Below are 25,000 nucleotides of genomic sequence, written 5' to 3'. Positions count from 1 at the left end.
CCAATCACAATCGTTCTTAATCAGTTTGCCAAAGAGGACCACGCCCCTGCATGTGAAGTGAGTCGCTGGTAACAACATTGAAAAATGAGCAACGAACAAGAGAAAGTCACCGAAAACGAAGACTTGGTGCCAAAAAGAAAAGCAGCGTCAGTGATCTGGAATTATTTCGGCTACAAGAATGATGATATTGACCGAACACGTGTTCTGTGTCGACAGTGACTCGCACCTGTTGCCACAACGAGAGGTAACACAATTTATTTGTTTGACCATTTACGTCGGCATCACACAGCTCAGTACGACGAATGCAAAGCCAGATCTGAATCGGACCTCAGTAACTGATGAAGGTTCCTTTTAGGATGGTGACATCACCATTCTGCACATTTTTATCAGGTATTGAAGATTTTCAGGAACAAAGTTCCTTTGTTCCACTCTGACACATGGCGATCCTCTGATCATTCAAGAATCTCTGCAGAGTCTCTGCTCTCACACAACATTTCTCTTCATCAAGTAAATATTTGTAAATTTCTTTTTTTTTTCCAAAGTCGTAGTCTGACTTGACTGATGGCGCAGATGAACTGCAGAGGTTTCTCCAGACGTCCAGGATATTGTTGTCAAAAGTAAGGTTACATAAAAAGTGTAAACGTAAAAACTTGTAAACTTCTTATGAATGGTTGCATTCATTCATTAATGCTCAAACTGTAGGGAGACGCCACTGCAGCACGGCAGCTCGTTAACTTCTGGTATTTTGCCAGATTTGTCTATAATGTGACTGTTAATGTGGTTCTGATCTGTGTAGGTTTAGACAAAGATCATGGTTTGGGTTAAAATGATCTCATGAGATGTTTCATTGGTCTGATGTTCCCTTCTAGATACACACTTTTCTTCCTTCCCACCATGATGTAGTTCATTTTCTTAAATATGTCCCAAAATCACCTGCTATCAAGAGTCAAACAAGTTCCAGACAAACACAACAACAAGTGCTACAAAGATCTCCTCTCAAAAGTACCACAAAGAAACAGAAGGGTTCTAGTTCTCAGCTGAAGGACACGTCACTCAGGTGTGAAACTACACACAGATCACAGGTTGTACCTGTCTGCACAGAGTCAGGAGGTTCTCCATCTGAAAGACAGAACCCACTGTTAGACCACCTCCACCCCCAACTCTATAAAACACTGCATGCTGTCACATAGAGATGTTTTCCTGCCTATATGTTGATGATACACCACTGGACATCACAGTATAGACAGACGGTCTGTGTATCATCACCTGTAAAGACTTTACATCCTCACATTTTAACCAACAGATGAACTAAAAACTGAGCTGTACTGTTTGAAACCAAACTTACTTTTCCTGTCAGCAATGTCCTCCAATCATTTTCGTTTCATTTCCATCATCAGTCATTAGTTTATGAGCTGCAGAGACACTGATCACTGAAACGGTCTCAGAAAATTCACAGACTACAAACAGTGCAGCAGCAGGACTACTGACAAAAACCACCAACAGAGATCAGATGACCACCAAGTCTTTTTTCTAACCTGTCCACTGTTCAGATGTTGAAACTAAAAAGCACCAAACTTTACCTTTAAGGCATCTCAACTCTGAATGATCTCCTGAAAATGTAGTTTGAGTAAATCTGTCTGTAGGTGTTCATGTGTGCGCAGCATGAGCAGGTTGGTTGGTTGGTTGGTCACCTGACAGGTAACTAACAGACGTACTTCTGTCCGGGGCTCCTTTGGGCGGGACGATGGGCAGCTGGCGTCCTCGGCGGCTGCAGACTGGCGTTCCTGAAGGACTTGTCTGGGTTGATCCGCCTCGTGGGTTTGACCTGTCAGAACAAAGAAGAAAAAAAACAGGAATCAACAAATAGGAATCAACCTGACCCGAGGGGAGGGAAGGTCAAACGTCAAAGGTCAAGGGTCGGGGTCATTAGTACAGGAAGGTTAAGGCTTTAGTTAGGATGCTATGCTACATTAGCGATGGAGAACAGAAAGACTCAAATCCCAGAGGGGGTTCACAGCTCAGCAACTCAACACAAACAAACAAACAAACAAACAAACAAACAAACAAACAAACAAACAACAGAAAGGCAGCGTGCTGTAAAACAAACTGGAGTCAAAAAATAGAACAAAGACACGATCAGACATGAACCATGCAGAAAAAGAAATTAAAGGTTAATGCCACAGATTTATGATAAGACAACAGCAGGCAGGCAGTTGTTTGACGTCACTGTGAGCCAATCAGGAAGCAGAGTGGTTAAAAAAAAGAGGTGCGGTCAACGTTCAGTCAGGCATCATTCAGCAAACACCACAGAGCTGCTCTGTGATTGATCGGCTGGGGGTCACCTGGTTGGGGCAGGTGAGGGTGGGGCGGAGCGCCTGGACCTCAGGTAGGTGGAGTCAGCTCTGTCGGTGGAGTGAGAGCGCGTGTAGATGGGTCGGTCCACCATTGCTCGCTGATCAGCTGACCGAGAGCGACTGTAGTAATCCCGTCGGTCCATCCCCCGACTGTACCTGCACATCACCATGGCAATTGTTAACATGACAACCCCTGCATCTGCTGCACTGTCACCATGACAACCACTGCATCTGCTGCAGGAGGTGTTAGTTAATTGCAAGCCACCGTGTCAGTTAAACGACGTGCTCAGTCAGCTTGTCTCACCTGCTGAAACAAGAAGGTTATTTCACTGATTAATTGAAATCAGACATCAATGAAAAAGAAAAATGAACCTGTAATTTGGCACATACATTTCCCATAAGGCCTCAGTGATAGGGCAGACACAGCAAGGGATGCTGGGAGAGAAATGAGGGAAGTTCTGAGGCTGTTCTCAAATTTTTCTACAGACAAATGCAATTAGAACAAGTGAGTTAAATCACCTGCATTCAGCTGAGACACCAGAAGACACAAATCTAATCTTGACGTAATCTGTTTTGAGAAAGGCCTTTACTGTGGATGAAGGGACGAAGGAGGAAACTTCTAATGTCCTCTAAATCTACATCTGTCCTCTAAACCATCACAAGTCCAAATGTCCAAATGTCCAAATGTTGAATGTCTGAATGTCCAGCTGTCCGTCTGTTTACCTGAGGAGTTCCTCGTCGTAGGCATCTGGTTCATAGGGAAAGTCGGGAATGAAGTCCTGACTGAAGAACAGAAATACATCAGATCTTCATTGACCTTTGACCTCAGGACAGCCTTGCACCTGTCCAGGTTTGTCCCTTAGATGACAGGTACCAGCTCACCTGCCCTCTAAGGGACACACCTGTAGTACATCTCATTCAGATTAACTTCACTGATTGCTGACCATCATCAAACACTACATTACCCATCAGCCCCAGGGCTCACCTGTAGTCTTCACAGCTCCCATTCATCATGTGGTTTGTCCATGGAGTTTGGTTTGGACCGTTAAAGTATCTTACACACAGAAAAACACACATATGTACATCAGAAAGTCATGAGTACTGCCACTACTACAACTACTACTGCGACTCCAACGACTACTACCACCACTACTACTACTACAATTACTGCAACTACTATGACAACCACTATATATACTGTGACTACTACTATTCCCGTGACTGCTACGACTCCTACGACCGTGAATATTCTTACTACAGTTGCAGTACCTGTCGTGGGAATCGAGAGAGTTGGCAACAGACATTCTCCTCAGTGACTTCCTGAATACACAGACAAACCAGTCAAACCAGTACTACAACCAGTACTGCAACAAGGAGTACAACCAGTACTGCAACAAGGAGTACAACCAGTACTGCAACATGTACGGCAACAAGAATTACAGCAAGGACTAAAACCAGTACCACAACCAGTTGTATGACCATTACCACAAAAATACCAAATCCAGTAACACAACTGGTACTCCCAGTACTAAACCTAGTATTCCTGGTGCTAAACGATGTTCTGATTGGCTGACTGATCATGTGACCTGTCTGTCTGTCAGGTGTGTTACCTGTCCAGGCTGCTGTACTGGCCCGTGTCAGAGTACGCTCGGCTCAGTTTGGAGCCTCGCAGGAGCCGCACGGCGTCCTCCCGGTACAACGGGTAAAGAGGGTTACCGCTGGCAATCAGAGGTCAGAGGTCAGAGGGCGGGGTTGGAGACAGAGTGACAGTGACGGGTGTGAAATGAAGGTGAGCCTTTTCTGGCAGCTGATTCACCACAACTTTTCACACATTGTCACACAGGAATGTCTCAATGAACCGGACGCTATTGTTCTTTCTGTCTAAATTAATTGCAGTAACGAGACGTGACTGTGCTTCAAGTCACATGAAACTCGGGACATTCATCAGTCTGATATTGGCTTTGATGGGCGTGGCCAAATTACTTGACAACGCCCCTTAAACAGCAGCCCCTGCAGCACGTTTCACCAATATGCACAAAAATTGGACCTGAAGCCTAAACCCAGCAGGAAGTCATCCATTTTGAATTACGTGGTCAATTTTGGCGCGTTATTGTATTCAAACAAACTCCGCCTACAGAACGAATCAGACTCTCTCATCTCCTCTCCTCTCCTCTCCTCTCCTCTCCTCTCCTCTCCTGTCGTCTCCTCTCCTGTCCTGTCCTCTCCTCTCCTCTCCTCTCCTCTCCTCTCCTCTCCTCTCCTGTCCTCTCCTCTCCTGTCGTCTCCTCTCCTCTCCTCTCCTCTCCCGTCCTCTCCTCTCCCGTCCTCTCCTCTCCTCTCCTCTCCTCTCCTCTCCTCTCCTCTCCTCTCCCGTCCTCTCCTCTCCTCTCCTCTCCTCTCCTCTCCCGTCCTCTCCTCTCCTCTCCTCTCCCGTCCTCTCCTCTCCTCTCCTCTCCTGTCCTCTCCTCTCCTGTCGTCTCCTCTCCTCTCCTCTCCTCTCCTCTCCCGTCCTCTCCTCTCCTCTCCTCTCCTCTCCTCTCCTCTCCTCTGCTGTCCTCTGCTGTCCTCTCCTCTCCTCTGCTCTCCTCTCCTCTCCTCTCCTCTCCTCTCCTCTCCTCTCCCGTCCTCTCCTCTCCTCTCCTCTCCTCTCCTCTCCTCTCCCGTCCTCTCCTCTCCTCTCCTCTCCTCTCCTCTCCTCTCCTCTCCTCTGCTGTCCTCTCCTCTCCTCTCCTCTCCTCTCCTCTCCCGTCCTCTCCTCTCCTCTCCTCTCCTCTCCTCTCCCGTCTTCTCCTCTCCTCTCCTCTCCTCTCCTCTCCTCTCCTGTCCTCTCCTCTCCTCTCCTCTCCCGTCCTCTCCTCTCCTCTCCTCTCCTCTCCTCTCCTCTGCTCTCCTCTCCTCTCCTCTCCTCTCCTCTCCTCTCCTCTCCTCTCCTCTGCTGTCCTCTCCTCTGCTGTCCTCTCCTCTCCTCTGCTCTCCTCTCCTCTCCCGTCCTCTCCTCTCCTCTCCTCTCCTCTCCTCTCCTCTGCTCTCCTCTCCTCTCCTCTCCTCTCCTCTCCTCTCCTCTCCTCTGCTGTCCTCTCCTCTGCTGTCCTCTCCTCTCCTCTGCTCTCCTCTCCTCTCCCGTCCTCTCCTCTCCTCTCCTCTCCTCTCCTCTCCTCTGCTCTCCTCTCCTCTCCCGTCCTCTCCTCTCCTCTCCTCTCCTCTCCTCTCCTCTCCTCTCCTCTCCTCTCCTCTCCTCTCCTCTTCTGTTCTCTCCTCTCCTCTCCTGTCCTCTCCTCTCCTCTCCTCTCCTCTCCTCTCCTGTCCTCCAGTGATATGTAGTGTAGGGGATTACAATCTCCAAAACTGTAATACTATTACAGTTACTAAACCAAGTAACTCTGGGACACTGAGTTACTTTTTGACCTTCGTTGACTCTTCTGATGATGCAGCAGGTCAGGAGAGATACTTTCACAGGTTGAAGTAATGTCATTACTTTGAGTTTCAACTACAGTGGACATGTGGACAGCTTCACTGGATTAACTGTTCATCTTTGGAGAGCAACAAGGTTCAGTATATTACAACAAGTAATGTAACTAATGTAACTTTTGATACCAAGTAATAAGTAAACTAATAAATAAAAAAGAACTTATTTCACTTATGTACCTTCAATCATCATGAGGGTGATCATGTTTGGATGAACTGTCCCTTTAAACTGGGTCTGTATGTACACACACACACACACACACACACACACACAGAGTTACCTCTGAGGAGGTGGTTGGCTCGGCGACCGTGACCTCATCCTGACGATGTCAGATCGAGAGCAGTGATTGGACAGCATCACCTGCTCCGGCACTGAGAGGGTGGAGCTGTGGAAGTCCCGCCCATTCTGTCTGTAGTCTGGACAGAGAGAGAAAGAATATGTTCTGTCAGAACCAGAACCATCAGCAGGCCCGTCACCATGGTAACCACATTATTTAACAGACGAATGTGAGCTCTGTGCTCATGAATTTGATTGACAGGTGGAGGTCAGGATCTGATTGGTTCTTGCTGACATTTTGTTTTTTCCTGTTTTTGGTCACATGTTGTTAAACAGGAAACACAGGAAAGCTTGAACTTTAAAGCACATGTGACTGAGTTTGACTCTCAGGGGCATGATGGGACATGGAGTTCACCTGATATCACCCCGATCCCGTCTTCACAGTCGTAATCTGAAAACTCACTGTCACTGATCCTCTGAGACCCTGCAGGGAGACACACAAGAACAGAGACAGTGAGACAGGGAGACAGACGGGCAGAGAGTGAGAGACAGACACAGTAAGACACAGAGGGACACAGAGTGAGACAGACACAGGGAGTGAGAGACAGAGAGTGAGAGACAGACACAGTAAGACACAGAGGGACACAGAGTGAGACAGACACAGGGAGCGAGAGACAGAGAGTGAGAGACAGACACAGTAAGACACAGAGGGACACAGAGTGAGACAGACACAGGGAGCGAGAGACAGAGAGGTGAAGGATGTTTAAACCTGTAAGCAGCTCGTCTTTAATCCTCTACAGGAAGGTCAACTAATCTGACACACACACACACACACACACACACACACACACACACACACACACACACACACACAGATGTTGTTACCTGAGTTATAGTACGGACCTTTATCTGGAAAAGCATCATGGGAGAAAAAACAGATGAAGAGCAAAATACGACGAAGACAAACCAACAAACAAACAAACAAACAACAGGACTGTGTGTGAGGAGTGTGTGTTCAGTGTGTGTGTTCAGTGTGTGTTCAGTGTGTGTGTTCAGTGTGTGTGTGAGGAGTGTGTGTTCAGTGTGTGTGTTCAGTGTGTGTGTGAGGAGTGTGTGTTCAGTGTGTGTGTGAGGAGTGTGTGTTCAGTGTGTGTGTTCAGTGTGTGTGTTCAGTGTGTGTGTTCAGTGTGTGTGTGAGGAGTGTGTGTTCAGTGTGTGTGTTCAGTGTGTGTGTGAGGAGTGTGTGTTCTGTGTGTGTGTTCTGTGTTCTGTGTTCTGTGTGTTCTGTGTGTGTGTTCTGTGTTCTGTGTTCCGTGTGTGTGTGTTCTGTGTGTGTGTTCTGTGTTCTGTGTTCCATGTGTGTGTTCCGTGTTCTGTGTTCTGTGTGTGTGTTCTGTGTTCCTTGTGTTCTGTGTTCCGTGTGTGTGTTCCGTGTGTTCTGTGTGTTCTGTGTTCTGTGTTCTGTGTTCCGTGTGTGTTCTGTGTTCTGTGTTCCGTGTGTGTTCTGTGTTCTGTGTTCCGTGTGTGTGTGTTCCGTGTGTGTGTTCTGTGTGTTCTGTGTTCTGTGTTCTGTGTTCCGTGTGTGTTCTGTGTTCTGTGTTCCGTGTGTGTTCTGTGTTCTGTGTTCCGTGTGTGTGTGTTCCGTGTGTGTGTTCCGTGTTCTGTGTTCTGTGTGTGTGTTCTGTGTTCCTTGTGTTCTGTGTTCTGTGTGTGTGTTCTGTGTGTTCTGTGTTCTGTGTTCCGTGTGTGTGTGTTCTGTGTGTTCTGTGTGTTCTGTGTTCTGTGTTCTGTGTTCTGTGTGTGTGTTCTGTGTTCCGTGTGTGTGTTCTGTGTGTTCTGTGTGTTCTGTGTTCTGTGTTCCGTGTGTGTGTTCTGTGTGTTCTGTGTTCTGTGTTCTGTGTGTGTGTTCTGTGTGTTCTGTGTGTTCTGTGTTCTGTGTTCCGTGTGTGTGTTCTGTGTGTTCTGTGTTCTGTGTTCCGTGTGTGTGTTCTGTGTGTTCTGTGTTCTGTGTTCCGTGTGTGTGTTCTGTGTGTTCTGTGTTCTGTGTTCTGTGTGTGTGTTCTGTGTGTGTGTTCCGTGTGTGTCTCACTCTGCAGCCTCCTGCTGCTCAGTGTGTCCTCCGGCTGCAGTCCTCTCCTCTGCAGGTAGGGGGAGGCGTTGGGCAGCGGCACAGAGGAAACATCATGGAGCTGCAGTTTGTACCAGTGAGGCTGATCGTCCAACAGAGCCGAGTCCAACTCGATCAGGACCTGACAGACAGACAGAGGACAGGGAGGGAGACAGGCAGAGAGACAGAGAGCTGTCAGTTTGTCCTACAGACAGACGAGACAACTCTATAACTGATGTCTGTCCCAGTCCGGAGAGAAAACATCTGGCGTTTGTCTTCAGTATGAAACGGTCCAATCAGTATTCAGTCCTGGATCACATGACTCTGCAGCAGTCTCAGGAATTTATCAGCTCTGATCAACAGTCCATGAAGACTTGCTGCTCGGTCTGTGACTCGTGGGACTCTTTTGCTCTTTTTTATTCACACGTGCTGCTTGACTCAACTCTGTGTGACTTAGATTGACCCGGTTTGATTTTGTTTAAATCAGTTTGTCTCTGTTTGACTCGCCTTGACTCGGTGTGACTTGATTTGACTCAGTTTGACTTGGTTCAACTTGGTGTGACTCAGTGTGACTCGGATCCACTCGTTGTGACTCGTGTGACTCACCTCGACTTGGTGAGACACGATGTGACTCAGTGTGACTCGGCTGAAATCAGTGTGACTCGGCTCGAGTCGGTGTGACTCAATGTGACTCAGTGTGACTCGGCTGAAATCAGTGTGACTTGATGTGACTCACCTCGAGTCGGTGTGACTCGATGTGACTCAGTGTGACTCGGCTGAAATCAGTGTGACTCGATGTGACTCGCCTCGAGTGTGACTCGGCTGAAATCAGTGTGACTCGATGTGACTTGCCTCGGGTCGGTGTGACTTGGTATGACTCAGTGTGACTCGGCTGAAATCAGTGTGACTCGATGTGACTCGCCTTGACTCTGTGTGACTTGATTTGACTCAGTTTGACTTGGTTCAACTTGGTGTGACTCAGTGTGACTCGGATCCACTCGTTGTGACTCGTGTGACTCACCTCGACTTGGTGAGACACGATGTGACTCAGTGTGACTCGGCTGAAATCAGTGTGACTCGGCTCGAGTCAGTGTGACTCAATGTGACTCAGTGTGACTCGGCTGAAATCAGTGTGACTCGATGTGACTCGCCTCGAGTCGGTGTGACTCGATGTGACTCAGTGTGACTCGGCTGAAATCAGTGTGACTCGATGTGACTTGCCTTGACTCGGTGTGACTTGATTTGACTCAGTTTGACTTGGTTCAACTTGGTGTGACTCGATGTGACTTGCCTCGGGTCGGTGTGACTTGGTATGACTCAGTGTGACTCGGCTGAAATCAGTGTGACTCGATGTGACTCGCCTCGAGTCGGTGTGACTCGATGTGACTAAGTGTGACTCGGCTGAAATCAGTGTGACTCGATGTGACTTGCCTTGACTCGGTGTGACTTGATTTGACTCAGTTTGACTTGGTTCAACTTGGTGTGACTCAGTGTGACTCGGATCCACTCGTTGTGACTCGTGTGACTCACCTCGACTTGGTGAGACACGATGTGACTCAGTGTGACTCGGCTGAAATCAGTGTGACTCGGCTCGAGTCGGTGTGACTCAATGTGACTCAGTGTGACTCGGCTGAAATCAGTGTGACTTGATGTGACTCACCTCGAGTCGGTGTGACTCGATGTGACTCAGTGTGACTCGGCTGAAATCAGTGTGACTCGATGTGACTCGCCTCGAGTGTGACTCGGCTGAAATCAGTGTGACTCGCCTCGAGTCGGTGTGACTCGATGTGACTCAGTGTGACTCGGCTGAAATCAGTGTGACTCAATGTGACTTGCCTCGGGTCGGTGTGACTTGGTATGACAGCACAGCAGATTTGCACCTGAAACTGAATAGTTGTGTCTTATCAGACTAAAATGAAAATAACTGTTACAAAATAGTTCCAAACATGCAGAACACAGAGAACACTGACATACATGACTTGCACAACTTTTCAGGTTCTGAAGCTGTTACATTTTGGTTGGAATGTTCCACATGGTTCAAAAGTAGTTGCTGGTTCCATGTTGGTGGGAAAGTGTTCTCTGAGTGTTCTCTGTGTGTTCACCATGTGTTCTCAGTGTGTTCTCATGTGTCCTCAGTGTGTTCCTCAGTGTTCTCAGCATATTCTTCATGTGTTCTCTGTGTGTTCTCACCTCTCCGAGGAACTGACTCTCCTCCTCTCGGACTCGGGCCTGATCCCAGACAGTCAGTTCTAACATCCGTTCTCTGAATTCCCGTCGATGGACCGGAGAGTACATGAAGGTCTGGTTCCACCGAGGTTCCACAGACTTCTTCACCGTCTTTGTTCTCCTCTTACTCTTATCACTGTGAGGACAGGGTACATCAACAGCCAATCACAGAGCAGGACACACACAGAACCAGACCAGAGGTTCTTCAGGTTCTAAAGTTTTGAATCATGTAAGAAAACATAGATGTGGAACCAGAAAAAACTGAGAACAACATCTTTAGACACCTGAACCAAGTTAGTTCTTTACCTTCTGTCGGGCAGGAAGTAGATCTTGACGTACGGGTTTCGTGGTCGGCCGTCATCTCGGACAGGAAGTTCTTTGGCTCCAAGAACGGTGACAATCAGCTGATGACCGACCTTATCGTACCACAGCTTCACCTGTAAAAGAACAGGTTTAAAATCAGGACAGAACCTTACATAGCTTCAGAGGAACCCTGGAAAACAAGAGGAGAACCTTGTGGAACAGTGATGATCTACAGAAAACTCCCCACAAAAAACAAAAAGTACCCATTACTAGAGCATTACAGAACAAAGTAGAACACTGTGTAATAGCAACAAAATTCTCAGGAATAGAAGAACCACACAGAGCAGTAGCTACACCCTGTAGAACATCAGCAGAACCCAGAGGAACACATGAATAGCCCTATAAGACACCAGAGTCAAACATCAGCAGATCCCAAAAGAACAACAGAAGAACCACACAGAGGAATAGCTGACAGAACCCCACAAAAACTGAAGTAAAATCTAACAGCAAAGGAACCCTTTACAACCACAGAGTACACATGGAGAAACCCAACAGAGGAATGTGGCTCCGTGGAACAGAAAGGGAACCCTGTCCAACAGTGACACGACCCAAACAAAGCAAAAAACAAGGTTCTACTTTATGGTTCTACTCCATTACATCTAGACAGCTGTAAACGAGCTTGTCACTGGTTACCTGGTAACCAGCTGGTGGGTGGGGCTTCAACTAACATCTACAAAGTGGAACAGACAGACGTCTCACTCTGCTCTACATCTACAGTTACCTGGACTCTGGGAACCAGAGGACGCCTGTTCACAGTCTGAAACACAAACATCACCATGGAAACAGCTGTTAGCCGACAGCTGATTGGTTATGGGGTGTGTGGTGTGGTGTGGCGGTGCAGTGCATGCTGGGTAAACTTACAGAGACCTGTCCGGACAGAACGCTGGGGCTCATAGGAGATGTGACGGAGATGGAAGGACCGACTTTCTGAGAGTCAAAGGAGCTGGAACCTGAACACAGAATGTAGAGAACGCTCAGGTCTCACAGAACCCAACTTTATCTGTTCTTCACTCATTCTGGAGAACTGGGACAAAACTGTATTTTGATTTTTACTCTTCGATGATGCTGGAAAATATATTTTAAAAGATCGAACTCTTGGCTATTAAACCTTGTAACTTTGTCAACGTTCCACCTCTGTGGAACATGTGAGAACCCCACACCATCTCTCTAATCAATATAATCAACAATAAACTCACTGGAGTCAAGCTGGACGTGGCTGCTATCTGTCACTCTGGAAACATCTCTGAGAAAAAAACATCACAAACAAAAGTCAGCAGAACGTTCTAACAGAACACAACTTCAGGTTCTCTGTGGTTAAAATCATTTTCATCATTCTTTTTGTTTTATGTTATTGATTCTCTGTTCAAACTGTTTATTTATTGTGTTTTAAACTAGAAGAAGAGAGAACACAGCTGTTTACACTATGTTCTAAAGTACTAAAACTAAAACTCATGATAGAACACAGAACACAGTGCAGGTCCATGTTCAAAGTTACTGAACCTCCGGTTCTGTCATCAGTTACAACAGAGTGGGACGTCATCAAATAATCTTCCTTTAAAGTCTAAACGGTCATTCTAATGTTCTCCACAGAACACAGAAGAGAACAGATGAACCTGCAGAACAGCTACACTTTTCATTTGTAAAACTGGTTCCTCCACATGATCTGAGAGTGTTCTCAGCTGATCTATTGGGATCTTAAACTCCACAAACTGCTGATCACTGATCATGTGACCTCTGACCTACCCGATTGGTCGACACACCACCAGCTCAACCTGCGGTTCTGGTTTGGACTCAAGGATTATATTGTAAACTTCATTAAATGTGGCTCCCTGAAGAACCCGACCATTCCACTCTAGAACCTGATCACCTGAAAAAACAGAGATGTATCCATGAGAACATCAGAGTGAGAGCATCAGTGTGAGAACATCTGTGTGAGAACATCTCTGTGAGGATGTCAGCAGGAGGATGTCTGTGTGAAAAGATCTGTCTACGTGTTTACCTGGTCTCAGGTGTGTTTACCTGGTCTCAGGTGTGTGTTTACCTGGTCTCAGGTGTGTTTACCTGGTCTCAGGTGTGTGTTTACCTGGTCTCAGGTGTGTTTACCTGGTCTCTGGTGTGTGTTTACCTGGTCTCAGGTGTGTGTTTACCTGGTCTCAGGTGTGTGTTTACCTGGTCTCTGGTATGTGTTTACCTGGTCTCAGGTGTGTGTTTACCTGGTCTCTGGTGTGTGTTTACCTGGTCTCAGGTGTGTTTACCTGGTCTCAGGTGTGTGTTTACCTGGTCTCAGGTGTGTGTTTACCTGGTCTCTGGTATGTGTTTACCTGGTCTCTGGTGTGTGTTTACCTGGTCTCAGGTGTGTTTACCTGGTCTCAGGTGTGTGTTTACCTGGTCTCAGGTGTGTGTTTACCTGGTCTCTGGTGTGTGTTTACCTGGTCTCAGGTGTGTGTTTACCTGGTCTCAGGTGTGTTTACCTGGTCTCAGGTGTGTGTTTACCTGGTCTCAGGTGTGTTTACCTGGTCTCAGGTGTGTTTACCTGGTCTCAGGTGTCCCACAGTGTCAGCCAGACTTCCTCTCTTCACCTTTGTGATGAACGCACAGAGACGACCGGACTCTGTCATCTTTCCCCCGACCACCTGAAAACACACACAGACAGTTGGACAGGTGTGTTTGAGGTCAACTGTCTGCTTTTCAACAGGCAACTGAAACCACGACTGCTACCTGCCTTTGACCAGAAACCCCCAGCCAGGTCTTTCACCCCCAACAAGGACCTCAGATGACACAAAGCTGCTCTGCTTCCTTCTTCTCCAAAGTGTCAAACTGTCCAAGCCAAATTAAAACTCTATGTTTCCAAGGTGAAACTATAAAGTGTCTCACTAGTTATATGAGTGAAAGAGAACAATGTGTTATTAAATGGTTCTGCCTCAAGTACAGTTCATATAACATGGAGAACCACAAGGGTCCATTTTGGGGCCGTTATTGTTTCTTATTTATATTAATGACTTTTCATTAGTTTGTAAATTTTCTTTTCCTATTTTGTTTGCTGATGACATCAGTATGATTCATCACTGACAGCCTCTAGTATATAATACAAATGAGGAAGTGGTGAGAATTACAAAATGGTTTCAACTTAATAAGCTCTCATTAAATATTAAAAAGTCAAATTTTATAATATTTACAGGAAGGTTCAGGAGATGAAAAGGATTTTCCAGAGTGTCAGTGGGGAAAAGACATTTCTCAAGTTTCCAACACTTGTTTTTTAGGCATCTACGTTGATGAGAAGTTAAATTGGAAAAAGCATATTAATTTTATTCATAATAAAATTGTCAAATCATCGGGCATCATCAGCAAACTACTTGTTTATTAACTTTATATTATTCCATGATTTATCCCTATTTGATTTTTGGTAATATTGTTTAGGAAAATACATATCCCACCAACCTGCAGAAACTTTTTTTTTGCTACAGAAGTGATTTGTACGACTGCAGAGTCCTCGGCTCCTCTGTCCAGAAAACTAAAGATTCTCTCAGTATATGATATAAATATTCATCAGTTATGTGTGTTTATATATTAATATTTGTTTTTGCCTTTTTCATTACCGTTATCCTTTCTTAACTTCTTTATATTTAATTCTCAAGTTCACTCATTTATATATTAGTTGTTTTTTTTTCTTTTCTTCATTAATGTATTTTATATGTGTGGAAATAAAAAAATAAAATAAAATAAAATAAATAGTCTTTGTCCAGATATGATCAGACGCATCACATCTACAACATATAGAATGAGTCTATTGGACGAATAAATGAAGGTCTGAGAACACAGTGATATATCCAGTCCCTGACTGTAGAGACGTCTGCTCCGTCCAGACAGACACAGACACATCTCTGACCTTGGTTGCCATAGCAACATCATCAGGGACTACCTCTCATTTTCCCCAAAAAGGAGCAAACAGCTGCATCTATTGTGTAGAAGAGAGACAGTGTGTCTGACACCTGAACGTGGGAAAGTCTCTAACAGCCTGCCAGCCGTCCACAGCAGGACGACAGTTAGAGAAGGAAAACCACCTTCACCAGTCTGTCCAGGATCCTGGATGACCTGATGTCTCAAGAGATGTCTTGAGATTCTGCAACACATGTCCAACTATAACACATCCATCTTTAAGCAGAGGAAGACGCAGCCTGGAGGACGAGACATGACTTCAGCAGATGAGCGTCTCTGATGTAAAACAAGGCAGAAACAAATAACTGATCATCCCGTCAAAGGCTTTTTTTTGTCTCTCAAAAGAAAAAGACTGGGATGAGCAGGATTCACTTTTTTCAGGCTCTGCTCTTCAACAGCTGATCTACAAACTGCTCCTCTTTTACAAACATCACCGCCGCCTGGTTCATACGGGAGGCGTCGACCAAATGATCGTGACCCACCACCTCTCCGCCCCGTGATGGAGGGACAGAGGCGGTGTCTCAGCAGATGCCATCTCACCCACCTCTACGCCACTTTACAGCTGTTTGTGCCCATCAAACACCCAAAAAACCAGAACCTGACTAGATCATGCAGAAACCAAACCAGAGGGGAAACAGGGAACAGAGCTCCGCCCCATTTCACTCACTCCGCCATGACAGCAAAAAGAAGGAGGAGAAGAAGAAGAGGAAGAAGAGGAAGAAGATGAAGAAGAGTTTGTCACCTTGAGTCCCAGCAGCGCTCCTGTATCTGCAGGAACTGTCCCATCCTTCATCCTCTTATTCAGCAGAATTCGACCAATCAGACGCTCTCCATCCTTGGACGGTTGCCATGTGACTGGTTGCTGTATGAGTCACAGAGGTAAAAGAAAACACAAGTGGTCGCACAACAAATAACATCAACAGTTCAGTCCAATCAGCAGTTGGCTGTAGTAATGGAGGGGGCGGGGCTTAGTCCTACCATAGACATGGGCGCAGGCTCGCCGTGCCACGTACCATGATCCCACCATTGGCTGTCCATGTCTCCTTGCAACGAGAGACAGAGAGAGGAGAGGTCAGAGGTCATGAAACTTAACACGTGAAAGTGATGAAAGTAGTTTCATATATTTTTTATATTGTTCAAAGATTCAACCATCGAATCCTGAAATCAGACGTTTCTGTGTTTCTGAATTCTGATCAAACTCAGTTTTACAGGGTTTGAGATGTTTTTCTGTAAAATGCAGAACTGAAATTTGTTTGAGGAAGTTTGTTGAACAACAACTGGCTGCAGTCACATGATTCACGCTGACACGCTGTCGTGACTCGTCTTTGTTATGTTTCATTTCATTCAACAATTAAAAATAACATCCTGCTCTGATCCTTAAACGTAAAAATCTAAATATAACACAACACAGATCAATAACTCTTATTAATAACTGGTCACCATACACACACCTGTCACCACCTGTCATCATGACCCGGAGGGTTCTCAACCTTCAAGAGGGTTCTAAAACCTTGGGGGGTCGGGGGGTTCTGAGGTTCTAACCCCTCACACAACTTTGAGACACACAAAGTCAGCGGTACTCACAGGTCTGTCGGAACACCATGATGAAGAACAGGAAGAGGAGGAGGAGGAAGAGGAGGAGGATGAAGAGGAGGAGGATGAAGCCTCTCTCTCCTCCTCCTTACTGTATGTTTGGGTTCTCTGTGCCCTCTGTGGGTTCTCTGTGCCCTCTGTGGGTTCTCTGTGTTCTCTGTGGGTTCTCTGTGCTCTCTGTGGGTTCTCTGTGCTCTCTGTGGGTTCTCTGTGTTCTCTGTGGGTTCTCTGTGTTCTCTGTGGGTTCTCTGTGTTCTCTGTGGGTTCTCTGTGCCCTGAGCGCTGCCTGCAGGCTGCAGAGCAGTTCATGCCTGATGTAACGAGATTAAGTGAGTCTGAATGCTGAGCCCATCTTCATCTTCCTTTTCACTGATCTTCCTCTTCCTCTGTGATTTCAGTACAAACGCTGACAGACGACAGTCAGCCTGCTATTATATTTATTATATTAGATTTTACAGCATGTTACTAGCTTCTTGTTAGCCTTTCATTAGCCTCTTGTTTTTTGTGCTGTCAATCTGTTATTAACCTGTTATTAACCTGTTATTAACCTGTCATTAGCTTGGTGTTAGCCTCTTGTTAGCCTTTCATTAGCCCGATTCTGGCCTGTTGTTAGCTGGAGCCATATCTTAGTGTGCAGTTAGTCTGGAGGTCTAACAGTAATCTGGTTGGTCAAACTGTAAACTGGATGCTGGTGGAGGTTGCAGAGTTGTTGGCATCATTGCAGCCTTGATCACAAACCCTCTCTTCTGCCTTTACAACAGATCAGAGCTGCCAAAATCCCACAGGTCACCAAGAAATCCAACAGATAATCAAGAAGTCCAACAGATAATCAAGAAATCCAACAGATAATCAAGAAATCCAACAGATAATCAATAAATCCAACAGATAATCAATAAATCCAACAGATAATCAAGAAATCCAACAGATAATCACGAAGTCCAGCGGTTTTCTGGGACATCATCAAACCTCCTGCAGACCGCAGGTTCCAGGAAAGTGTGTGATGTTGTGATTATTGCTGTCTGTCTGGTGTGCAGACATGTTGCTGTCTGGTGGACGGTTGCGTTGCCTCCTGCAGTTTCTGTTGCTATTCCTGTGTCTCCATGGTGATTTCTGAGGCAGGCTGGGTAATCCACACTCTCCTCTTTTAATCCTATTGAATCTAAGTGGAGGCTGTGATTCAGGACCGGCAGCACCGGAGCAGCCAGGAGGTGTTCTCCTGTTCTAATCTGGATCTGATTATCACAATGGTTCTCTAGGGTTCTCCGGCCTGGGACAATCAGGTCTGATGGCCTGCTGAAGTTTTTCCTGGTTCTCGTTTCTCTCTGGGTGTCTTCAGGACCGCAGCAGCAGAAACTCTGAGCTGCTCTGTCACCTCCAGACCCGAGGGGAGGAGCTACGAAGCCTCTGAGCCAATCACAGCTCATAATCTCTGACCAGGTGACTTCTGAGCCAATGACATCGAGCCAGCAGATTAACTCGTCATCGTAACGCCTGATTCCCTGACAGACGATCTGGAGCAACTTTAACACAACCACCAACTGGAACACATTCAGACAACTGAACCAAAAGAACCATCAAACCAGTGATAGAAGCATCCAGAACATGAGAAATGGAACCCTGCAGGAGAACCCTTTAAGAACAGACAGAATGCAACGATATACAAAAACCTTTCAACCTATATTCAGCCGAGTACAGCAAAATGACCAGACATAAACAGATATTTGAGGGCGTCATCTTGGACTTTGATCAACATTTTCTGACAGTTTATGGATCAAACGACTGATCGATTAATGGGAAAATTTTTGCCAGATTGATCACTAGTTGAAAAATAGATCCAAACATACATGGAGACGTGGTCCAGATGTCCGTTCATGTCCTCCACCTGTTTTGGACATGTTTTTTAATGGACAAGTTTGTGACGGGACTAATTTCTCACCATTTTCTGATATTTTATGATTTGCGAAGACTTTTCAGCCTATATTCAAATGTTTGGTTCTCAGAGTGTTCTAGCAGGAACCCTCTGGTGTCTGTCGGAGGCAGTGCAGGGTAAAGCTGCTCAGTGTGGAGGTGAACACAGAGTTTATCTGTAAGCAGATTATCACGCTGAGCTAATTACTGTCAGAGAGAGAGAACACAAACTCTGTGTCTCTCTCTCATTGTCTCCACTGTCACGTTCTTCCTTCTAGTTCCTCTCAAACAAACTCATAGAACCTTCAGAACCGTTCATATTTAACTTAATGTGAAGTCACTTCACATCAATAAACCTTTGGTCACTAGGGGGCAGAAAAACACCCACAAAGAGCCGTCTGTGTTACATTATGATGTTACGTTTATGATATTTACTTATTTAAGAGAGTGGGCGGGGCATGGGCAGGGGGCGTGGCAGGGGGCGGGGCCATTCAATAACTGTAAGTTACATAAGTGTTATTTTCTTCATTTACAGCAAAAACATTGGTTAGAACTAAATTGGTTATGAGGAGCCACGTTTCCAGCTGTAGTACCCAGAACCTTCAGTTCCAGGAACTACTTTTTAAGGAACTAAAAGGTTCCTTCAGTCCACGTTGATGTGAAGGAAGAAGAACAAAAACCTGTTTGTGGCTGCAGATGTTTCAAAATGGCGGCTGAAATGAAATCTGTGAGTTCATAACCAATCAGAAATGTTACATGCTGCAAGTCGTTCTATCTTTTATATTGATTTTGTCTTTTTATATTTTGTTACGTTGTTTTTGTCTTATGTCTTTTTAAGTTTTCATCTTGTTACATCGTTAAAGCTGTTTTCGGTTTGTTTTTGTCTGATGACATTGTGTTACACTGTTTTCATCTTGTTATGTTTTTTCCATAGGTTTCGTCTTGTTACGTCTCATTATGTCATTTCCATCTCTGTCTGTTTCGTTACACAACTGCATGGATTTTAACTTGTTTTATTTTTGTTTTCTTGGTTTTTTTTTATTTTGTTAACTGTTTTATGTGGATTTAGCCTTTTCATGTTTTACTGTTGTTTTTGTCTTTGATGTTTTGTTACAGTGTTTTCATCTTGTCATTTGATTTACGTAGGTTTCTGCTTGTTAAGAATATGATATAGATTTTATTTTGTCATGTCTTTTAACGTTGCTTTCATCTTGTTATGTTTCGTTATGTTGTATTTAGTTGCTTTCTGTCTCTGCCCAGGGGTGAAATAACTTCTAACCACTATGAGGCTCAAAGGGGCGTGGTCAACAGCTCCATTAAAAAAGTTGAGTCCTGACTTGTTGCGGCTGCTGTGAGTTTTTTGGTACCGATGATACGCAGACGACAGTCTGCTGTATCTTTCTATACATTAAACTGACGGCACCAAAAATATGTGCACAGCCCCGAACCTCACCCAGCCTGTTTACACAGCTATTAGCATGTAGCCACCTAGCCTCATGTAACTAGCGGTTAGCATGTAGCCACTCACTATCAGGCTCATCACAGCTGTTGTACTCTGGCGTGGTGGCGAGATCCTCCTCCGAGCTGCTGAAGCTACCAATCACGTGCATCTTTGCCATCCTACGTGCCCTCTGTGCTGCACTCTCATAGGCCGGCTTCCTCTTGAGGGCGGAGCTTGGGTCTAGGAGTTGCTGAGGTAACGGGCTGTGGCGCGGAGATGTGGGGCTGATGTGATTGGCTACGCGGTCTACAGACAGTGACCTCTGACCTCCAGACCCAACCAATCCCTGAAGCCGATTCTGTCGGAGACCTGAGAGGACACAAGAAATCAGACTGAGACCCCTTGAACAAGGAACCAACAGGCCGATGGTTCTATTCCCTGTAAAGAACCAAGGCACCAGGGTGATGGTTCTATCCAGGTGTGTTCCTACCTGTGTGTCTGAGGGTCAGGTGGTCCGGCTCAGTGGTTGCCAGGGAGACGTCACTGTGGCGGCGTTGGTGGCGGACCCTGCCAACCTGAGCCAACATCCGCATTGCCTCCTCGCTCGGCTGCGGTTTCACTGGGTAACGAGCCAGATTTGGGTCGCTACGATAACGAGCCTGAAACTCCTCCTCCTGCCGCCGCCGCAGTCGCTCGCGCTCGTCCTGAGCCTGGTCCAGAGGGTGGTCCTGGAGTGGGAGGAAGAGGAGGAGGAGTCAGCGTGAACTTGTGTTAGCGTCCCTTTCAGGCTGCAGAGTTCATTACAGCCACCATCAGAACAGTCAGACTCACCTGTGAGTGCCAGCGGCCTCGGCTGTCTCTGATTGGTCGCCTCCGGCCTGGCAGCTCCTCCTCCCCGTTACCATAGCAACCGTGTGGTGAGCGAAGGCGGCGGTCCAGCCCGTGATCTGAGGGCGAGCGAGGCATCCTGCCCCCCCAACCATCATAATGCGTCCCAGAGAGGCTCGGCTTCCTGACGGTAACACAGAACGGGCCAATCAGAGAGCAGCAGGAGCAGTCTGTCAGCCTCGACCACTTTACAGGCTGCTACAAGGTGTAAACTGGTTCTACAGAGAACCTGAGCATGACGAACCTCGCAAGTCCTAGAGGTTCGTCTTCCTCTATGTCATTAAAGGACGCAGTTGTCCAGAAATAATTACACTGTTAGCTTCAATGTCGGTTAGCCTACGTTAACCTGAATGTGTGCTAGCCTCTCTGTTAGCCTGAGTATGTTAGCCTGAGTGTATTTGCCTGTTTTAGCATGTCTGCTAGCCTGTGCTAGCTTGAGTGTGTTAGCCTGTCTGTTAGCTTGTGTTAGCCTGTGTGTGTGTTTATCTGATATTTTAGTGTAAACATTAGCTGATAATAATCCATCAACGCTGTTCTGTCCTAAATATAAGCAACATAACAACAATAACTGAACTGAATCGTCTCTGTTCACTTCAGTACAAACAAGATAAACAAGATAAACAAGATGAAGATAAACAAGATAAACAAGACGAACAAGATAAACAAGATAAACAAGATGAACAAGATAAACAAGATGAACAAGATAAACAAGATAAACAAGATGAAGATAAACAAGATAAACAAGACGAACAAGATAAACAAGATAAACAAGATGAACAAGATAAACAAGATAAACAAGATGAACAAGATAAACAAGATAAACAAGATGAACAAGATGAACAAGATAAACAAGATAAACAGTTCATTCTTCACATTAGAAAGAATCCAAACTTAAAGCTGTTTCTTATTTTTACAACCATCACAGCTGAGCAGCAAAATATACTTAAAGTACCAAAAGTTAAAGTACTCATTATGCAGACGAGTGTGTGTATTCTAATTATTGATACATCCAAATGTTCATCACTATAATGTTGCTGTAAATTTACATTAATCTATAATCATTATTGTTTTAGTAATTTGAAGCTATAAACTACACACAGTGCAGAACAACAGAAATACTTCAGCAGAGTAAATGTACTCAGTTACTGCACAGAACAAACATCACGAAGATAATCATTGTGATCAACAATGATCAATAAATCAATCTTAAAATAATAAATAGAAACATGAGGAGGTTCTTACAGTTTGTCTGTCGGCAGCTTCGCACACACGCACACACACACACACGCACACACACACACACACACACTCAGCAGGTTTAAAGCTTCAATCTGATCATAACTGAAGCTCCGCCCACTTGGATTCAAGCCCCGCCTCCTCCTGTCTCACACTCCCTCAGTCACTGTGTTGTTAGCCTGTGTTAGCTTGTATTAGCCTGTGTTTGTTAGCTTGTATTGCTAGCCTCTCTGTGTGTTGTTAGCATTCTGCTGTATTTAGCTGCAGTAATCCTCGTCTCTGAGCTGCAGGATTATAAATCTGTTAATCTGATTACTGCAGGATGGGGGGGGCTTCACACACACACACACACACACACACACACACACACACACACACACACACACACACACACAGAGTAATTAAGAACAAATTAAACTAATTAAACTAATTAACAGAGTGACTTTAAAGGAGCAGTGTGAAGTTTTTATCTTCACTGACTGGTGACCATCAGGACCACCAGACAGAGGACAGGGTTCTCAGGGTTCTCAGGGTTCTCAGGGTTATACTGAATGCTCTCTGGGTTCTACTGAGTTCTACTGAACAACCTCTGGGCTCTGCTGGGTTCTACTGACCACTCAGTGGCTCCATTGCTCAAAGGCCCTGTGGCCCCCGGTGGCCCCTGCACAGGTGGGTATGGAACCCCGTGTGAGATGTTGACGGAGTAAAAATCTCCAGACTGAGTGAGAATCTCCTGTTTCCTCCTGCAGACGTTACACACCCACATCACCTGAAACACATCATCAATAACATTACTGATTACCAATACATCATTTGTAATATATTGTCAATAACAGTATTGATTACCAATATGAATATTAAAAGATCACCTGTGTGTTCTGTTTATTTATCAATAAGTAACCAGGTGAGAACAGATGAGGTTCTGGTGTTCTGTTTTTTTGTTGGATATTGATCAGAATAATTATTGGGTATCGATCAGAATGAGTAGTGGATACTGATCAGGATAATGGTTGGATATTAATCATCCTTTGGTAGTTATTGATTGGAATAAAATCAGATGTGATTGGATGACAAGATGAATTCTGTCACATCATTGGCTGATTATTTTGCTCCAGTCTGTTTTAAAATCGGGACGTGTGGCTCCACCTGCTGTTCAAACATGACAACTACAGGATCAGCTGCTCCTCCGTCAGCTGATGAGGACAAACAAGAGAGCAGCTTCAGAAAACATCTTCATCCATCTGACAACTCGTGTTTCCAGAGGACAGTGAACACAGCTGCACATCCTGGTCTGTTCTGCTGCTGAGAGCGACCCTGAACGCACCGCAGAGTCGATCACTCATTTTATTGAGCTGTGACAATAACCATCTTTAAAAAATGCTGAATTGATCATTAAATTTTAGTTGATAGTTATTTATTGTTAACAAATATTTAACTAATGTCCAGAAAATATTTTATAAACCATTTATTAATGAAAAGCAGCTGCTGCTTCACAACAACCATCCAGATCATTTTTGCAATAATCAATAAATCATTCTTCAGAACTGGGACAAAATTTTACTCTTACTTCATAAATCTCCTAGAGACTAAATGATTTTAGGACATAGAAACTTTTTGTAGGTGAGGACACAATCACTTTTTGTAAATACATAAGAACATATAATTAATAAATTTAAAAAAACTTGATTTATTTTTATTTATTTATTTCTTATTCATTTGAATAAAGGACTCATTTCAAAGTCATTACTGAATTATTAAAGAGTGACGGTTAAATCTGACGTCTTACAGAGTCGACAAAATGTTCCATGTTTTCATTTCACAGCGTCGTCGTGGTGATCAGACATTTGAATTTTTAAAATGTCTCAGAGTCTCTTAATGATTTAGAAGAACTACAGAGCAAACCAAAACATTTTATAAATGACATATATTTAATAGATAGATATCAATCAGTATAAATACAAATAAAGTTGTATTTGTAAGACAGAGTAGACTTTCAAAATAAAGGCACAAAAACTACTCGGGTGAAATTAGGAAAAGATCCGATCAGAGTTAAAATCTACTCTGATAAATTTATGTAGGTCTAATGTATTTATATAGGTTATGTACCACAAGTACATTATATAAAGTATTACAATCATCAGTTGTAACTTTACAATAAAATTCAAAGAACTTTGTAAACAGTTTACAAACTAATTATTAACAATTTGCACCAAGGATTAATTTTTAAACCTGATTAAACTCATGGTTTAAGTTTATATTATGTTGGACCAGACTTTAAAATTATGTTAAGATTAAGAAAGATTAAATTTAAACCTCAGTTTAGTTTTTTCTCTAAACTGAGATTTACTCAAATTTAAATGATGTTTAAGTGATTCAGAATTAACTTTAAACTGACACTTGAGGAGATTTAATTTTTTATCTGAAAAATATTATGTCAATATTTCTCTGTGTCATCCTGAGTAGGCTAACAAGGCTAACCTACTTTTAAGCTAACTGTCAAACACTGTCATGTTTTGTTTACCATTTAGCTCCAAAAGAATGAAATGTTTTATTTATTTTTAATGTTTTAGCTAATTAACAAATAAAGTTACATTCTGTTAACTTCTTAAGTTGCAAACAGTATTCATAAAACAACAATAACAATATTTATTTTAAAAAAAAAAAAACTTTTCTAGCTGGGTAACAAATAATTAATTGTTTAATTAACTTTTTATTTAGCTAGAAAGAAATGGACTTTTTTTAGGTAGCAAACAATATAACGTTTTTTGTTTTTTTAAAACCCTTACAGCACTTAAATTTATTTTTTATTAATTTATTAATTCTAATTTTAATTTGGGCATTTCCATCTTGATTAAACAATTTAATTTTGGTTTACATGACTAAACTTGGATTTTACTGAAGAAGTAAGAATTTTAATTTTAAATACAGATGTTATCATTTCAGACTACAAACATTTTCTCCATTAATGGATTAGTTGTTTGGTCCATAACATATCAGGAAATGGTGAAAGATTAATTCTGTCACAATCTTGTCAATCAGTCAGAAACCACACACACACACACACACACACACACACACACACACACACACAGACTGACCTTATTGGCTCTCAGAGGGACACGCCCCCCACAGCGGGCACAGAAGCGGCTCCGACAGTAGCAGCAGGCGTGGCCACAGCCATCAGCAAACTTGGTCTTACGACAGAC

General features: G+C 44.2%; 1 protein-coding gene across 26 annotated transcripts in view; it reads right to left on the bottom strand.

Annotated features, from left to right (window-relative positions):
• Positions 1–25,000, bottom strand: part of LOC146313693 (regulating synaptic membrane exocytosis protein 2-like) — a 51,871-nt gene that overhangs the window by 10,214 nt on the left and 16,657 nt on the right. For 8 of the 26 annotated variants that reach the window (XM_084739531.1, XM_084739532.1, XM_084739548.1 and 5 more), the window contains 25 exons: positions 24,893–25,000; positions 22,409–22,563; positions 20,502–20,682; positions 20,161–20,398; positions 19,758–20,039; positions 15,707–15,771; positions 15,471–15,590; positions 13,326–13,425; positions 12,536–12,659; positions 11,989–12,035; positions 11,654–11,742; positions 11,514–11,549; positions 10,736–10,866; positions 10,394–10,565; positions 8,186–8,345; positions 6,982–7,005; positions 6,512–6,580; positions 6,101–6,236; positions 3,965–4,072; positions 3,624–3,674; positions 3,340–3,408; positions 3,078–3,137; positions 2,343–2,510; positions 1,716–1,825; positions 1,090–1,119 (listed from right to left, as the gene is read on the bottom strand). The exon at positions 24,893–25,000 is cut by the window's right edge and continues 103 nt beyond it. In XM_084739531.1, the coding sequence (XP_084595657.1) occupies positions 1,090–1,119; positions 1,716–1,825; positions 2,343–2,510; positions 3,078–3,137; positions 3,340–3,408; positions 3,624–3,674; positions 3,965–4,072; positions 6,101–6,236; positions 6,512–6,580; positions 6,982–7,005; positions 8,186–8,345; positions 10,394–10,565; positions 10,736–10,866; positions 11,514–11,549; positions 11,654–11,742; positions 11,989–12,035; positions 12,536–12,659; positions 13,326–13,425; positions 15,471–15,590; positions 15,707–15,771; positions 19,758–20,039; positions 20,161–20,398; positions 20,502–20,682; positions 22,409–22,563; positions 24,893–25,000 (2,833 nt within the window). Of the gene's footprint in view, positions 1–1,089; positions 1,120–1,715; positions 1,826–2,342; positions 2,511–3,077; positions 3,138–3,339; positions 3,409–3,623; positions 3,675–3,964; positions 4,073–6,100; positions 6,237–6,511; positions 6,581–6,981; positions 7,006–8,185; positions 8,346–10,393; positions 10,566–10,735; positions 10,867–11,513; positions 11,550–11,653; positions 11,743–11,988; positions 12,036–12,535; positions 12,660–13,325; positions 13,426–15,470; positions 15,591–15,706; positions 15,772–19,757; positions 20,040–20,160; positions 20,399–20,501; positions 20,683–21,800; positions 21,829–22,408; positions 22,564–24,892 lie in introns of those variants that run through there. The other 18 variants (XM_084739543.1, XM_084739538.1, XM_084739527.1 and 15 more) reach the window with 14 other exon arrangements.

Source organism: Lutjanus erythropterus, chromosome 16 (assembly GCF_056507025.1).
Source record: "Lutjanus erythropterus isolate fLutEry1 chromosome 16, fLutEry1.hap2, whole genome shotgun sequence".
Taxonomy (NCBI): domain Eukaryota; kingdom Metazoa; phylum Chordata; class Actinopteri; order Lutjaniformes; family Lutjanidae; genus Lutjanus; species Lutjanus erythropterus.
The sequence above is the reverse complement of the archived record's forward strand: the minus strand, read 5'-3'. Positions and strand labels throughout refer to the sequence as shown.